The sequence below is a fragment of the Dasypus novemcinctus genome, chromosome 29 (assembly GCF_030445035.2).
Source record: "Dasypus novemcinctus isolate mDasNov1 chromosome 29, mDasNov1.1.hap2, whole genome shotgun sequence".
NCBI lineage: Eukaryota > Metazoa > Chordata > Mammalia > Cingulata > Dasypodidae > Dasypus > Dasypus novemcinctus.
The window spans coordinates 35183733-35201287 of record NC_080701.1 but is presented as its reverse complement, the minus strand read 5'-3'; the positions used below and the strand labels follow the sequence as shown (position 1 = coordinate 35201287).

Sequence of the window (17555 nt, the reverse complement as noted above, 5' to 3'; positions counted from 1 at the left end):
ACTATTGTAAGTCCTAAAGAACAAGGCCCACTCTCCTATTTTGGGAAGTAAAGAGAGGGGTTGAACATGATATTTGGAAAGTTTTCCAATAGTACTCACAAATATAAGCATACACATACCCATATAATTCATTTAAAATTACCTTTATCATACAGATATATGCAAATACATGTATGTGCACACAGGTAATTCATACAACCTCACACACATTTATAGGGATTTTAAGAATGGATTTACCTAGTAATATACCAATATACATTTTCTATATTTGTCATCTAATTTTCCTGTAACATTTTATACAGTTCTAGAAAGTATAGGGCATTTTCCTATTCTTAGGAAATAAAAGTATTCTCTGCTGGGGGTCAAAAACAGTGCACAAATATATAGGATTTTTTAGACAAATAAATACAATAAAACTTTGTAGGTAAAGGAGAACTTGTTGATCATGTTAGTAAGGAAATTTAGCTCTTGTGTATTCAGAATATGCTCCAAAACCATTATCTCTCCTTCCAGAGTCTGAAGGCACATCCAGAGATGTAGCACTTCTCTGTTCATGTGCCAAGGACAGGCAGATTTTCAAATGTTCATATTATTATTATTCACTCTACATATTTTAAAAGGAAATCAATTTTACATGTTAGAATTATTCCATAGTAGACTAATAACTAAGCACACCATTCATAATAAAAAAGCACTACGGCACTAGCAGAAGAGATCAGGAGATCTCTGAAAAAGAATGTTGTGGTTTTGTTTTGTTTTTCTATTTTCACTCTGAAGAATCAGCATGCCTGAGAAATTTATCAACATGACCATAATAATGGAATTCTTGCTCATGGGATTCCCTGATGCCTGGATGCTACAGAGACTATATGCCACCCTCTTCTTCCTCATTTACCTGGCAGCATTGATGGGGAACCTCATCATTATCACCGTCACCACCATTGACCAGCATCTCCAAGTCCCTATGTATTTCTTTCTTAAGAATTTGTCCTTCATTGATATCTGCTGTATTTCTGTCACTCTTCCTAAATCTATTATGAACCCTCTGACCAACAGTCATTCCATCTCCTTCCTAGGATGTGCCTTGCAAGTTTTTCTTTTTGCATTTTCCTCTGGCACAGAATATGCCCTTCTTATGGTGATGTCCTATGACCGCTATGCTGCCATTTGCCATCCTCTGCACTATGAGGGCATTATGCATAGAGGTGCCTGTGTGCAGATGGCGACAGCATCGTGGCTCAGTGGATGTGTTTATGGCTCCATTCATGTAGCAGGTACTTTCTCTCTCAGTTTCTGTGGATCCAACATAGTCCATCAGTTCTTCTGTGATATTCCATCACTGCTTATACTTTCCTGTTCTGGAAAGCACATTTTAGAAGATGCATTTATTATTCTTAGCTGTTGTTTGATTTTTGTGTGTTTCATCTTAATGGTTGTTTCTTATGTTCATATTTTTACCACTGTTCTAAGAATCCCATCTGTAAAGGGAAGACAAAAAACTCTCTCAACCTGTCTGCCCCACCTCATTGTGGTGATGCTGTTCCTGTTTACAGGGAGTATTACATATTTTGCAAAAAATTTCAAATCTTCTTCCCTGAAATTGTTGATATCTGTGCTTTACACAGCATTACCCCCCACCCTGAATCCTCTCATCTATAGTCTGAGAAACAAGGACATGCAGACAGCATTAAGAAAAGCCATAGTGATAAAACTTGCAAAATGATTTCTTGATTTTGATATTTTAATTAATATGAACAACTTTTCAAAATAAAGAGACACCTCTATTTTCCTATTTCTAATCAAGAGAATTTAACAATGTGGTATGTTAAGAGTGTACCAGTTCACAATTGTATGAACTTATTTTATGTGTAGTAAAAGTGTAGTTTGGAAATATGTGACTCAATATTTCTCTTTCCAGTATCAATTTCATATTATCATGTTCTATTTGGGAATGAATTCTAGATGTTTTACACTCACTGTCAGTTTCCAAATGCACTGAAATCTCCCAACATTTTAGGATTGTCACAAAAATAGAATTTTTAAGTTTTTATTTCTGGAAGTACCTTTATTTTTAGGGCGTCCGTAGTTAAAATGGGGAGGCATAAATATTCATAACTTGTCTTATGTGTTCTATTGGCCAATGCTAATTAAATATTTACTTGGGGAGTTCACAACAGATCCATTATAGGATTTGTCAAATTGTGGCAATTTCTGGTCACTTAAGAATTAAGAATGTGTAAAGTTTGTGATGACAACATTCTTATTAACATCCAGATTCAGAATAGAAAATCATCAGGAATGGTTTGTTTTGTTATATGGAATCACAGTCTTTCACACTCCTGAAATAATTCTGAACATGTCCCACCTCACGTATTTGTGACTGTAGTTCTCCTTTTCTGAATAAACTCCTACCGCAAATTTCTGTGCCTTCCTTTTCCATTTTTTTCCTTCCTCCCCCCCCCCCCCCTCCTTTTATTCTGTAGTTCGTTCCTCCATCCCTACTTTCTATTCTGGACTTTATGGTTTCCCTTTCCTCTTCTCTTGCTTTTTCTCTTCATCTTCTTCTTTTTTTAAATTGTCTACACTCTAAGAATAGATTCTTAATGTCTCCATTTAATTTATAAGCTCATTTCACTGTTACTTGTTATTCTCTTTATATTCCACTTCAAATTATCCTATGATCTGCATAAAACTAACATTACTTCTATCTTCTTTTTGGTGACCTTGGTATATTCAATTCATTTATTATTACATGCAATTTCATTTATATTGATGATGACTTTTAAAATCATACTTGAAAATACAACCTCCAGGCTAATAAATGTGATTTGTTTAATTGACTGTTATAGTAAAATATGTAACTCCTAGAATATAACATTGATTTCCACTACTATCAGCAGAGTATCAGAGTATCTGTCTCACTGACTTTTAACTAGTTTTAAAATAACTTAAATTTTTGAAATTATTTTTTCTGCTCATATGGGAAAATTAATGATATCACATTATTTTACTAAATTTAATTTTTCCATTTTTATATTGCATGTGTAAAATTTAATTAGTAAATTTTCAGTCCAATCTCTTTGCCCATTTTTCTCTTTGGGAATTAAGCTTTTTTCCCTCCTTAAAGTTCTGGGTGAAATATTTATTTATTAACATGTAAAATTCTTGTTCAATTTTGTGAACTACTATTGCTTTGTAGCTTGTCAATTTTTATACATGATGAGCACTAATACCTAAAAAGGTACACCTATTTCAAATATCCAAGAATATCTTTCTTCTTCATATAAATTAAATATCTACCTCTATGTAGATTTTACTCTAACACTGTTTTTGTATTCTATAAACATAAAGCTTATTTATACCAATCAAAAATTAGTCAAAATTTAGAAATAGCCCCAAAATGAAGATTTTCTGATTACCTTGCTGGGTAGCAGTTTAGTAACAATTTTAGGATATGTGGCCTAGAGTAATTACCAGCTTTCTTTTATTGCTTTGATATTTTATTTTAATTATTTTAAAAAGTACAGGATCACAACAATAATAGTAGTAACAGAACATAAGGGCAAATAACTGAATATAATTTCCTTTTCATTGTGAACCTAACTACTTTTAAGCACATAGGGCTATAGACATTATTACTGGAGGTGTTTAAGTATCCATAAATTTTTCTTTATTTCAATTTTCTGGTCTCCATCAATTCTGCTAATTATTATTATTTTGGCTGAGTACAGTGCACTTTATTGATAGTGCATGACAAGGTAGGGCCCTCTGAGTCCCTCCCCCTCTTCAGGGGGTCTGGTATGGAAGCTGTGGAGGATGGGCTGTTCTTAGTTTTGAGGGATCAAGTTGGGCTAGGACTCCCCAGCAGTGACTGCTTCTCTCCTCCTCTCATGCTGTTGCTGGGGCTGGTGGTTCCAGAGGCTCTTACTCCGTGGAGGTCATGTGGGCCTAATTCATAGCTGTACCAGGAAAGGGCCTTGACAAAGTGTTTGCTGAGGGCAAAGCCATCCTCAGCATCAAAATTGGAAGATTGTGTGTCACTCTTAAAGTCTCAGGAGACAATCTGGTCTTCAATGTAATCCAGGATGCCACTCAGGGAGCATCTGATGCCTGCTCCACCACATTCTTGATGTCATCATGTTTGGGCACTTTCTCCAAACCAAAGGTCAGATACACATGGCAGCAGGGTTGATAGTGAAGATAGAAACATTTTCACCAGTTATTGTATTATTTGAGATTATGTTAATGACTATGATGAGCCACAGTTTATCCTTGAAAAAGGTTTGCAGAATTTTAATATTATTCATAGTATTTGGAAATGGCCAACTTCCCTAGCAATGAACCACAAGAGGCAGTTTTACTTCAGATGCTTTCAGAGGCTGATAGCCTAATAGATAACAGTCAGGTGTCACTGGAAAAACAAAATCTTTAGAAGCAGCTTTGAAATTTGCACTCCTGTCAAAGAAAGCAGATATGTTTCCAGCATTCAAATTTTGTGCAATAGATTATTTATATAAGAACTTAGTTAGAAAGAAGTTTTGCAGAGACTGTTGTTTCAGTCCCCTTCGTGTTTATATCAAGATGAAAATTTTCATGCAGGAGTTACTGATGATAGATTTTGGAAGCCATGGACAAGAGTCTCAGTTGTTTCAGTTTAGGGAATAACAGATATCTCTGTCTTGGATCAATGGAAAGCAAGCCTGTTTATGGAGGATTTCCTTGAAAAGAAAACAATAACTAGACTGGTGATCCAGATTAACTATGGATTTGAGGACATTATTCCAAGCTCAAAACCAACGTTCTAAACTGGAGGAGAGGAAGCCAGCCACCCATAAGGACTATAGTAAAGTCTTTACACATATCAACTGTTTAGAAAAGTGTTCAGCAATTCTAGCACAGAACCAATATTTGCTATTGATGATGAAAAAATAATTTTGGTAAATAATCTGATGGCTTATAAAAGTCAATTACCAACTTTGGATACTCTCTTAAGTAGACTAAAACTATATTTGGTAAAGGAGCCCCTTTTAGATTTCAATGGACAGATCTTCACAGAAGCTAATTTTTTCAGGTATTAAATTGTCCAATGCTGTAAATATTTTTAAGAGGAAAAATAATATTTGTATCCTCAAAGTTTAGATGTTATCAATAATATTTTGCCATTGCTTTGCCTCAACTTCAATTTAATCATTATGCTTTCCAATTGTCTAAAATTCTGTACACATCTTCAAATTGTGCCAGTAAATGCAATAAAAATATTCTGTAAATATGCTAATTGAAACTTTTGTTAAATTTCAACACAGAAAATTGAGATGAAAGAAAGTCACTTCAGTTTTCTATTTTCTTAAAAATTAAACCACTGTCTGAGTTGAGGCAACTACTACAATTACTTGACACCATTATTCCTTTATTTTGTTATATTTAATTTAAGCTGAACTTTGTGTCTTATAATAAAATATCAGTAGTTTGGTACTGTACTATAACCTATTTTTTACTCACTACAAATAATCTAGATGTATAGGGTGCAGGGACAGCAAAATAAAATGTAATAAAAATACATGCCATTAGTAATTTTTAATTATTTATATTAGAATTATGATAACTATATTTTCAAAGCCAGAACTGGGGTATGTGATGTAGTAAAGTCATTTTGATTTGTTTGTCATTTCTGAGTGCTCAGAGTAATCTAAGAATGCAAAAAAAAATGACATTATTAAAATTAAAAAAGAAAGAACACTATCTAGCTTTGCTGTCCAATATAGCAGGAGCTACTGATAACAATTTAAATTAAATAAAATTAAATACAATTAGTAATTCATTTATTCAAACAGACTAGTCATATTTCAAGTCCTCAATAATGAAACTTGCCTAATAGTTATCATATTGGATAGTGCATATAGAACATTTCCAACCCTGAAAGTTTTAATGAATAACTGTTTCTTTGTTTTCTTTTATTTCTTTGTCTACTTTCCTGATCTTGTAATATTGAAAACCTCAGAGCGGTCTTCAGGGATTTAAGTACATTATTCCAATAATACAAAACATTCCCCTTCAGAGGCCTCTTGGTTTTATCTAAGCTTGATTCTGAATGACTTTAACAATGTCATAAACCTCTTTGGCAAGAGTTCCAAGGAGAATCCATACATCTCAAATGTTTATTAATCAGTAGTACTGAAATGAATGTGCAAATGTGGCAAAATCTTCCCCTTCCAGAGTAGGGGAAGAAAGTCAAAGGAATCTCCACTTAAATAGAATTTGTAGGCTTAAAACCAATTTTTCATTTTGCCTTGCTCTCATTTATCTACAATTTACAGAGTTAAATTCATAGAAAGGCTAGAATTAGACAGTGAGAAAAGACATCATATCAACTATTACATAGTTTTCCTTTGAAGCACAACATATTCCCTTTAATTTCGATGATTCTAATTTTACATTTTTGTTCTTCCAGGCCTGGGGCTTGGTAATTACTCCCTGAAGTTGGTATTTCTTCAATTTTTTCAGGCCTCCAAAACTTGTTTAGCTATATCCCTGCAATATCTTCTTGCTGCTAAAATGATTAACCTGTTTTATATTTTCCTAAGTAATCCATGTTTTACTCTGGGCTCTGAATTACATAATATTCTTGTACTGAAACTTTAAATCCCTAAGCTTGGCATTCTCTTCCTGTCAGACAGAAACATCTATAAAAATACAATCTAATTACTCATCAATATTAACTTACTAGTCAACTGAGGCAGGCTCTTCATCTCTAGGGCACTTTCTCAAGCAAGTAATTCAAAATCAACAATGGATAATTACCTTCCATTTTCTCTTTAGCAAGAACTCAGCATTGTATTCCAGGCCAAAGAAATATTTAAATCAGTCCTAGACTTCTACTTTTGAAAAACCATATTCAGGGATCACACATGATATCAAGTACAATGTTGGAAAAGATTGATAAATTGGACTATACTAAAATTAAAAACTTGTGATCATCAAAAGACCACAATACAATAGCCAAAAATAAGCCATATGGTAGGTGACAATTTTTGAAATATATATATATATATGGATATATATTTGACAAAGAACTCTTATTCAGAATGTTCAAATAAATCCCACAAATAAAAAAGAAAAATACAGATTATATAGAGAGATGTATAGATTTTGACACAAATATAAAGAAATATAGTTATATTGAGGTTATACACATATATAAATACATATACATATATACATATATATATATGGAGATATTCCTATGTGGAAACATGAAATATTATATTTTTATTTTATTATTGCATTTTAATAGCCTTTTTATATGTACTTTTTATTACTATTATTTAACTTTTTATTGTCTTTTTAAAAGATACATAGATCACTTAAAATGTTACATTAAAAAATTTAAGAGGTTCCCATACACCCCACTCCCCACCCCCCCCCACTCCTCCCACATCAACAAACTCTTTCATCAGTGTAACACCTTCATTGCATTTGATGAATACATTTTGAAGCACAGCTACACTATATGGATTATAGTTTACACTGTGGTTTACACTCTCCACTACTCCATTCAGTGAGTTCTGGTAGGATACATAATGTCTTGCATCTGTCCCTGCAATATCATTCTGGACAACTCCAAGTCTCACAAATGCCCCCATATCACACCTCCTTTTCACTCTCCCTGCCCTCAGTAACTCTTGTGGCCACTGTCTCCACATCAATGATACAATTTATTCCATTGCTAAAGTCACAATAGTTCTATAGTAGAATATCAGTAAGTCCACTCTAATCCATATTTATTCTTCCATTCTGTGGATCCTGGGATGGCAATATCCACTCCACCACTAAATCAAGAGGGAGCTTAGATGCCACATGGCTGATGAATGCAATTCTGCTTGCAGTCGTAGACTCTCTCGGTTCCTTGATGTGGTGGTTAACCATCCTCACTACCCTGTTAGCTTGCCTGGGTAAGTCCAATGAACTGGAGAGTGGGTATTACAACTCAGCTGAGGCTCAGGACCCAGCTGGCACATGAACAGTCCAGAGATTCAAGTCTCCTGAGGATACACGAACCCCAGCACCAACTACAGTTTCAGTAAAAGTGACAGAAGAGGCATGTGTAGAGAGGTCACATCTGAGTCCAATTCCATCACACTCAGGAGCATAAATTCCAAAGTAGGAAATTTTTAAAATAATTTTAAAATAATCTTAGATTACATAAATGTTACATAAAAAATGTAGGGGATTTCCATATGCCCCACTCACTATCCCTCCTAAACTTTCCCATATTAACAGCATCCTTCATTAGTGTGGTACATTTGTTGCAATTGATGAACACATATTGGAGCATTGCCACTATTTGGAGATTGTAGTTTACATTACAGTTTAAACTCTCTCCCACACAATTTTGTAAGTTATTACAAGATATACAATGGCCTGTATCTCTCACTGCAACCACATTCAGAACAATTCCAATGTCCCAAAAATGTTCCCATATTACACCCATCTTTCCTTCTCACTCCCCTCAGAACCTGTAGTGGCCACTGTCTCCACATCAATGATAAAAGTTCTTCCATGGCTAGAATAACTGTAGGCCTATAGTAGAATAACAGTAAGTCTACTCTAGTCTATGGTTCACTTACCAATCCTGAGGATTCTCAGGTGGTGATGCTCACTCCACCTCTAATTGAGATGGTGCTTAAATCCCATGGGGCAAATGGATACTATCTTGCTTGCATTTTTATACTTTCTCTGTTCCTTGGAATATTTGTTGTGTCTCATCATTTCCTTGCTAGTTTTCTGGGTGAGTCCAATGAATTGGATAGTAGGTGTTGTAACTCTATTGAGATTCAGGGGCCTACTGGCACATGGAAAGCCCAAAGACTTAAGTCTCTTGGACATAAACCTATCAACTCTATTAAATATAAGTTCAAGTAGAAGGGACAGAAGAGCCATGTGTAGGGAAACCACAACTGAATCCAATTCTGTCACACTTGGGAGTAAAAATTCCAAAGTATGGCCCATGGGCAAGGCACAAAACTCCTGAATTGTCAGCATTGTTTATAGTGTCTGTATGTCTCCAGAGACCTCAGAAGCCCTACTATTTGAGGCAATATTTACTGTGGCAGTCAATGAGATCCTGTTGAGACATGCCTAAGTGTAACCTCTAGAATGATCTGCCAACTCACTTTGAAGGTTCTTTACCATATAAACTCATTTGTCCTTACTCTTTCCCCCTTTTGGTCAAGGCCCTTTTCAAGTTGCATTGCTAGTTGGTGCTTAGTAGTGATCCATTGGTGCCAAGGAGGCTCATCCCTGGGAGTCATGTCCCACGCCAGGGGAAGGTAATGCATTTATATGTTGAGTTTGGCTTAGAGAGAGGCCACATTTGAGCAACAAGAAATCTCTCAGAAGGTAACTCTTAGACAACCTACAATTCTAGCTAAGTTTCAGTTTCAAAAGAAAACATGCATAAGTACAGTGATCATTACCAAGGACCCATCAATGCTGCATCATCCTTCACCAGTCACTGCCCCTGTACCCAGGGGATTCTTGCTGTCCCATTAGAGAATGTGGCAGAACTTCCCTGGATGGGGATTTGGTATTCTTTTGTTTTGTGTGTAACTTCACCCATCATGACAATACCCCATGAACACTTGAACTCAGTCATATGCCTGATAGATATGCCCCAGCTAAGCCTTCTCTCTATATGGTATTTTTTAAATTGCATATATTTTATGTATGTTCTATTTTCTCCCTGACTAATTCATATATGATATATAGTTCATGATAGTTTTTTTGTTTTTGTTTTTTGCTACATTTTTGTAGGGAAGGGGCCTGATTTTAAAACACCATGTCAGTTTCCCTTTTGTGAATTTTTGCCTAGACTGGCATTTTCCATACTTTTACTCCCAAAGTATTCACTTCTTGCTTTAGTTGTACCTCTTATAAACAGCATAAAACTAGCCTTAACATTTATATTACATCTGAAAATAGCAAAGTTCAAAAACAAAACTCAATTTTAAATTGTAGATTAATGCACATTCTTTTGGCATATAAAGCAGGGAGGTTTACTGGTGCAGGGTGTCAGAAACGGGGAGATATATGGGATAGGGCATACCTGGGGCATGTCTCTTCAGAATATGGAAGTGTTCATCTTGTTATAGTGTGTTATTTCAGTGGGTGGAGACCCACACAATAAACAAGAAAATATTAAGCTCCCATACTAGAGAGTCTTGCTATGTTCTCAAAGTGAGGGGCAAAAATCTCTGGAGAACATAGTGCCTAATAAATGAAAACAGACAAATATATCAAGCTTTCAATATTATTGCATGTAAATATACACCTTATTCTTCAAAAATGGAAATTTAGTAGTTACTATAGGTTCTGAGGGAAGAAGGAGGGAAGAATAGAATAGATGAAACATAGGGCATTGTTAGGGTATTGGAATTGTTCTGCATGATCTTGCAATGATGAACACAGGTCATTTTAAAATTTGTCAAAACCTATAAAGGTGTATGATGCAAAATGTAAATCAAAATGTAAAACATTAACTATGGTTAGTGACAATGTTTCAACATATGTACATCAATTATAACAAATGTATATCATACACACCTAAAATGTTATTAATAGAGGAGAGTGGTAAAGGGGGAGTGTGTTGAGTATATGAGAATCCCCCATATTTTCTGTGTGACTTTTCTGTAACCTAAACCTTCTTTGAAGATAAAGCAAAAAAAAATATTGGGGAACTTATGGAAGAACTTGTCACTGTAGATTTAAAAAATCAGTCTTACAGTGATGAAAGACTCTATGAAAAAAATTTATTTTAATATCATGACTTTTTTGTATTTATGTATTTTATTACTATTTTATTTTCTTAGTTTTATTTGTTTTTTCCTTGACTTTGATTTTGGGGAACTACTGGACAGCAGAAGGGTCACAACTATGGCAGGAGAAGATCACTGGTGTGGGGTGTCAGGGATGGGGGATGTTTGAAGAGGGATGCAACTGGAGCATGCCTGTATGACATATGAATATATTCAAGTAGTCTTCATGGGTGGAGACCCACACAATAACTGAAAGAATATTGAGTTCCCATCCTGGGAAGTTCTGCTACATTCTCAAATAGAGTGGCAAAATCCCCTGAGTACATGGGCAATGCCTAGTGAAGGAGGACAGGCCCCTACAACAGGCCTTCATATTGTTTGTTGTACTTATAGACCTTTTTCTGTGAATTTGCAACTTTGTCTGGTATTATATATTACCTAAGAGTGACTACTTGAAAGCCTCCTTGTTGCTCAAATGTGGCCTCTCTCTAAGCCAAACTCAACATATAAACACACTACCTTCCCCCCAGCATGGGACATGATTCCTGGGGATGAATCTCTCTGGCACCAAGAGATTATGAACAAGTGCTTACTAGTGTTGTATCTGGGAAAAGACATTGACCAAATGGGGGAAATATTAATTGCAAATGAGTTTTTATGGCTAAGACATTTCAAAATGATTTGGGAGGTCATTCCAGAGGTTACACTTACACATGTATCAGCAAGATCTCATTAACTGCCACAGTAAGCAATACCTCAAATAGCAGAGCTCCTGTGGGTTCTAGAGACATTTAGATACTATAGGCTGGCCAGACAGTTTCAGGAATTTGGCACCCTGTCATTCAGACCTATTTTAAAATACATGTTCCCCAATGTAACAGATTTAGATTCATTTATTATCTTCCTACACATGGCTCTTCTGCCCCTTTTATTTTGAATTTGCAATTAGCACTATACATGTTAAATATATGTCTCAGAGACTTAAATCTTCAGTCTGTTTATGTGTCAGTTGAGATCTGAATCTCAGCAAAGTTGCAACACCTAATTTCTAGTTCATTCAACTCACAGTTAACAAAAGGATGATGATGGACAATGTCCATCCCAAACACAGAGAGTATCTATAATTGCAAGCAAGACAGTTCCATACATTTGCCCCATGGGGTCTAAGCCTCTTCTCAATTAGGAGCAGAGTTGGCATCACCTTCCTCAAATCCTCAAGATTGAGGAATGAACAAATATAAGGAAGGAATGCAACTAGAGACTAAAGTAGACTTATTATTATTCTAGCAATGGACGAATTTGTACCATTGATATAAAAACAGTGGCCACCAGATGTTTCTAAGAGGAAAGAGAGGGAAGAATGGGTGTAACATGGGGACATTTATGGGATATTGGAATTGTCTTGCATGACATTGCAATAATGAATACAGACTATTATACATTTTGTCAAAACCTATAAAATTGTGCAGGACAAAGTGGAAACTATAATATAAATTATAGTGCATGGTTAGTAGAAATGCTTCAATACATGTTCATCAGTTTTAACAATGTACCACATTAATAAAAGATGACAATGGGGGAAAGTATGGGAGAAGGATGGGTTGCAGTATGTAGGAATCCCCCATATATTTTTTCCTGGCTTTTTATCTTTTTCTTCTTCTTTTTTTTAAAATGTTACATTAAAAAAAATGAGGTCCCTATATAACACCCACCCCCTCATCCCACTCCTCCCACATCAACAACCTCTTTCATCATCATGGCACATTCATTGCATTTGGTGAATATATTTTGGAGCACTGCTGTACCATATGGATAAATGTTTACATTGTAGTTTACACTCTTCCCCAGGCCTCCCGGTGGGCCATGGCAGGAAATACAGTGTCCAGCATCTGTCCCTGAAGTACCACCCAGGACAACTCCAAGTCCTGAAAAATGCCCCCACATCATATCTCTTCTTCCCTCTCCCTACCCTCAGCAGCTACTGTGGCCACTTTCTTCACATCAATGCTACAATTTCTTCCATTACTAATCACAATAGTCCTATAGTAGAATATCAGTAAGTCCACTCTAAACCATATTCTATTCCTCCAGCCTATGGACCCTGGTTCCCTTCAAATCACAGAAATCTTTTGCCTTTTACTGAATCCCTATATTTTTGATGTAACATTTATGTAATCTAAAGCATTTATTTTTAAAGAGAAACATAGAAACTTATCATCATTGATAAAATGCAAATTGAGATATATTTTAAATTTAGGCAACCATAGAATGTTAACAGTGTAAGGAGATTAGGGAACACTCACATATATTGCTGGATGAAACATAAATACATGTTAAATTTTTCTCTTTCTGGACATAGGTATTTTCTTAGTTTCCTAGGACTGGCTAACAAAATACCAAAAATTCTTAATATGCCAGAACTTTATTGGGTGGCTTAAGGCAAAGTTTTAGACACTACACCTCTTTATCCAGATATCAGCAAAGCCTTGCATTTGCTGAAGTCTGTAGGGTTCAGGTCTTAATAACACAACTCAATCTCTGCTTCTTGCATATAGCTTCTTCTCTCTCTGTCCAAATAGTTTCTCCTTATAAGGTTGCCAGTCATATTGCCACTCACTCCAATTTGCCTTCATCAATGCTAATGAGATAATCAAATATCCTATTTCTAAATAGGATCCCATTCCTAAGATTGGGGATTAGGACTTAAACATATCTTATTGAGGGAAAAAATGCATACTCTATAAGGTATAATGTTAGAACCATGTATAGATGATCACTCCTCAGTTAAATTTCATGAATAAGCACTCACAAAACAGTGAAGCTTTTATTATCAAAGATACAGTAACCTCAGTTTCCACAGACTCCCAGCTAATAACAGACATGGTCAAAAGTGATAGCTAAGGAGTTGAATGGTTACAAAACTCTCCTGGGTGAGGAACAAGGGTCTTCCCATCTCCATTTGTTAGTTCCATGCAAAGATGTAGACCCATTTTTTAATGATCTTTTATTGAAAATTTATATTTGTATGTGAAACTGCCAATTTTAAATATTGATTTAACCAGTTTTAAAACAATTTGAAGGGCTAACTAAAATATTTGACATGTTGAATCCTCCCCATGGAAGAAACACTGGGGACCCCCTCTTATGCCAAATAATTTAAAATATGAAAATTTCAGGGAAGGGAACTGTTAGACCTTAAAGCAAGGCCTTTATGAATAACCAGAGATGGCATGAAGAAAACTTCAACACGAGAGTTAGGCAAACTCACATGTATTACATCTACAGAGGTAAGGAGCCAAGGCCAGTCCAAAGTGACTCAGACCTGACTCCCTGTGCTGCAGTTTCACTCTTGCTTAAATATCCAAGTTACTACTTAGCATTTGCTTTGATTATGCATTAGTTTATATATATATGGATGAACAAACATAGCTGGTTATATAATTGTATGATTAGCATGTTCAGGAAATCATACTTGCACATACATTGCATGATCAAGAAAGGGATGGATAACTCCACCCCTGGGTGGGAATTTTACTATGTTAATTAAGCAAGTTGAAGTGAGGACAGCATGGGATTGCTTCTGTGCAGGTCCGGCCAACTGGTTGAACCTGGTTTTCATACGTCATTGCTTCAAGAGGATATTCTTGACCACCAAAAGCGGAATTTGGCCCAAAGAGAGCGTTACATTTCATTACCTTCTGATTTACATACAATTCTTTTCTTTGTATCCTAGCAGCAGGGGGAGAAACAAGTTACTTTCAGGTATTCGGTCATCCTACATCCATCAGAACCATTTATCCTGACTTGAGTATATATTCATTCCCACACCAGTAATTGTGGCTAGGCAGATGTTGAAAATGGTTCATTGGTTCTGGACAATGTGTATTAATTTCACTAAGGGTTAGGAACCTGTTCCTGACAGGCTTTCTAAAATCCATATGGTGCAAAGGGAAGAAAGGCAGTTTCTATACAAGATACAGTTATCAGAGATACTGTAACAAGGGGTTTTATATTCAAATGCACCAAGCCAGTCCCTTTCACTACACATAAGTAGAAGATCCAGGGATCCTGTGGAATGATTTGTCTGTTGCATGAAAGAAAAATTTAGGCTATTTAATCCAAATCAGTTTATTTAATTTTAGGCTACTGCTTCTAGAATTGTATTACAATTTAACATATTCGCTATCCAGTGAATGTGCAGAAAGTGAAATTATTATGAGGCACATTTATAGAGTCAAAGTTGCATAAATTCAGATATCTAATAGATGATAATATTAGATGATGAGAGATAATTGATTGGTTATTTTTTCATTAATAATAAATGAAAATCAAATGTATATGCAAATGTGAAGAAAATAATACATACAAGCCTAGAAGTCAATATAAAAAAAAAAATTTACAAGGAATGCGTACAATTTCAAAGGTATGCATCTGAATAAATATTTATTACAATTCTAAGAAGAGTCCTTTTTCACTTACAAATTTAATTTTAAAAATTTAAAGAATAAACCTCTTTATTGTAAATTCTGTTGTTAACTTGGTATCACATAGTCTTACATAAATATTCATATTATGCACATAAATCTATTTTACTATGTCTTAAGTGGCCACAACTCATAAAATTTAATTGGGAAACACACACATTAAGAAAAAATTATCCAGAGCCTCCAGTTTGGGGTGGTGGCAGTTTGGGTCCTCCTGAGTCGCTGGCTAGCCCAGGGCCCTACCCTGCCCCCACGGGCGGGCTTGGGAGCTGCAAGACCCAAGGATTCCCTTTCCTCTTTCTCCAGATGGCTTGATGGGAGCCATGGCCCCCAAAGGCATAACGACAACTACCTACTACCTATGCTAAACCCATACTAGACTCAATGAACTCCCTCAGGAAGAGCAATGCCCTTTGTGATGTGGCTTTGAGAGTGGAACAGAAAGACTTCTCTGCCCACCGGCTTGTGCTGCAGGCCTGTAGTGATTATTTCTGTGCCACGTTCACTAGTGAGGTTTCAGAAGACACGAATCCTTCTGCTGATGTCCAAGGTTTAACTGTCTCTACAATGGATATCCTGTCGGGCTTTGTGTACACAGAAAAAGCACACATGACAGTGGAGAATGTACAAGTGCTGCTCCCTGCAGCCTATCTGCTTCAGTTGAAAGGTGTGAAGCAAGCCTTCTGTGAGTTCTTAGAAAGTCACTTGGACCTTTCTGATTGCCTGGGTATCAGGGATTTTGCTGAAACTAAAAATGCTGTTGACCTCATGCAAGCAGCTGAGGTTTTCAGCCAGAACCATTTTCCTGAAATGGTACAGCATGAAGAATTCATTCTTCTAACTCAAGGAGAGGAGGAAAAGCTAATCAAGTGTGATGAAATTCGGGTGGATTCTGAAGAGCCCATCTTTGAGGCTGTCTTCAGATGGGTGAAATGTGCCAGGAAGGAGCTAGAAGAATCCTTGCCTGACATGTTACAGTATATAGGAATACCCCTGCTGACTTCTAGGTATATCACAGATGCAACAGATGCTGGGCCTTTCATCTGCTGTAGTTTACAATGCAGGAAACTAGTTGATGAAGCAAAGAAGTTTCACCTGGGCTGAACTGTGGAGTGAGATGCAGGAATCCAGGACAAGGGCTCCTCTAGAAGCCAATGAAGTGCTTCTGGTAGTTGGGGCCTCAGAAGTCAGCAGTCTCCCTTTGATGTGGTAAAAAATATGACCCCAAAACTCAGGAGTGCAGCTTTTTGCCAAGCATCACTCGAAAGAGATGATACATAGCCTCAGTGTCCCTACCTGACTGAATCTACATAACTGGTGGCTGTGATGGTCATTCAGTGGAATATCTAGACTACTCAGCAAATGAGGGTGGAGGCTGGTATTCTGTGGCCTCTATGAATGCTTTACAACATGCTGGAGCTAAAACCCTGGGAGATATGATCTATGTATCTAGAGGCTTTGATGGAAGCAGGTGTCATACCAGTATGGAGTGATATGACCCAAACATTGACCAATGGAGCAGGCTGAGAGATATGCAGACAGCCAGGGAAGGTGCCAGACTTGCGGTGGCCAGTGAAGTGATCTCCTGTCTTGGAGGATATGATGGCTTAAATATATTAAATTCAGTTGAGAAGTGTGATCCCCTTACAGGACACTGGACTAATTTTACCCTGATAGCCACCAAGCACTCTGGTGCAGGAATAGCTCTGCTAAATAACCATATTTATGTGGTGGGGGGATTTGATGGTACAGCCCACCTTTCTTCATTGATGCAACATTAAAACAGACTCCTGGACAACCTCACTGGTATGAATACCCCAAAATGCTATGTAGGGGCCACAGTGCTTCAGGGGAGACTCTATGAAATTGCAGGATATGATGGGAATACTCTGCTGAGTAGCATTGAATGGCATTACCCTATCATTGACAGCTGGGAAGTAGTGACACTGGAACCCCAGGGCTGTGATGCCAGTATGTGTGTTCTCCAAGTGAAATGACCACTGTTGGAATGCCATCCAAAGCTAGTGACTGGTTCAAGAGACAATTTAGGGGAGAATCAAGAATCTTTTCCAGAATGTCTATTTCTTAAGGTGTGCACAGTGTGATTACAAGCACCAGTGCTGTGATGATTGTATTTATTTTGACACATACTCTCCCTCACTCTGTTAATTGTCCCTGAGAAGGGTGGGTAACTGACACTTAAGGAAAGAGAATGCACAGTGAGTGGATGTGAGAGGCTATGACCATCCCTCCTCCATGG

At 36.5% G+C, this 17555-nt stretch overlaps 1 protein-coding gene across 1 annotated transcript; it reads left to right on the top strand.

Annotated features, from left to right (window-relative positions):
* The first annotated feature begins 784 nt into the window (after positions 1 to 784).
* LOC101428092 (kelch-like protein 12) lies at positions 785 to 17292 on the top strand. The gene is given in 6 exon segments (XM_071212695.1): positions 785 to 1274; positions 15636 to 16392; positions 16394 to 16441; positions 16728 to 17063; positions 17065 to 17093; positions 17096 to 17292. Coding segments are annotated over 6 exon segments (1857 nt in total).
* The last annotated feature ends 263 nt before the right edge of the window (positions 17293 to 17555 follow it).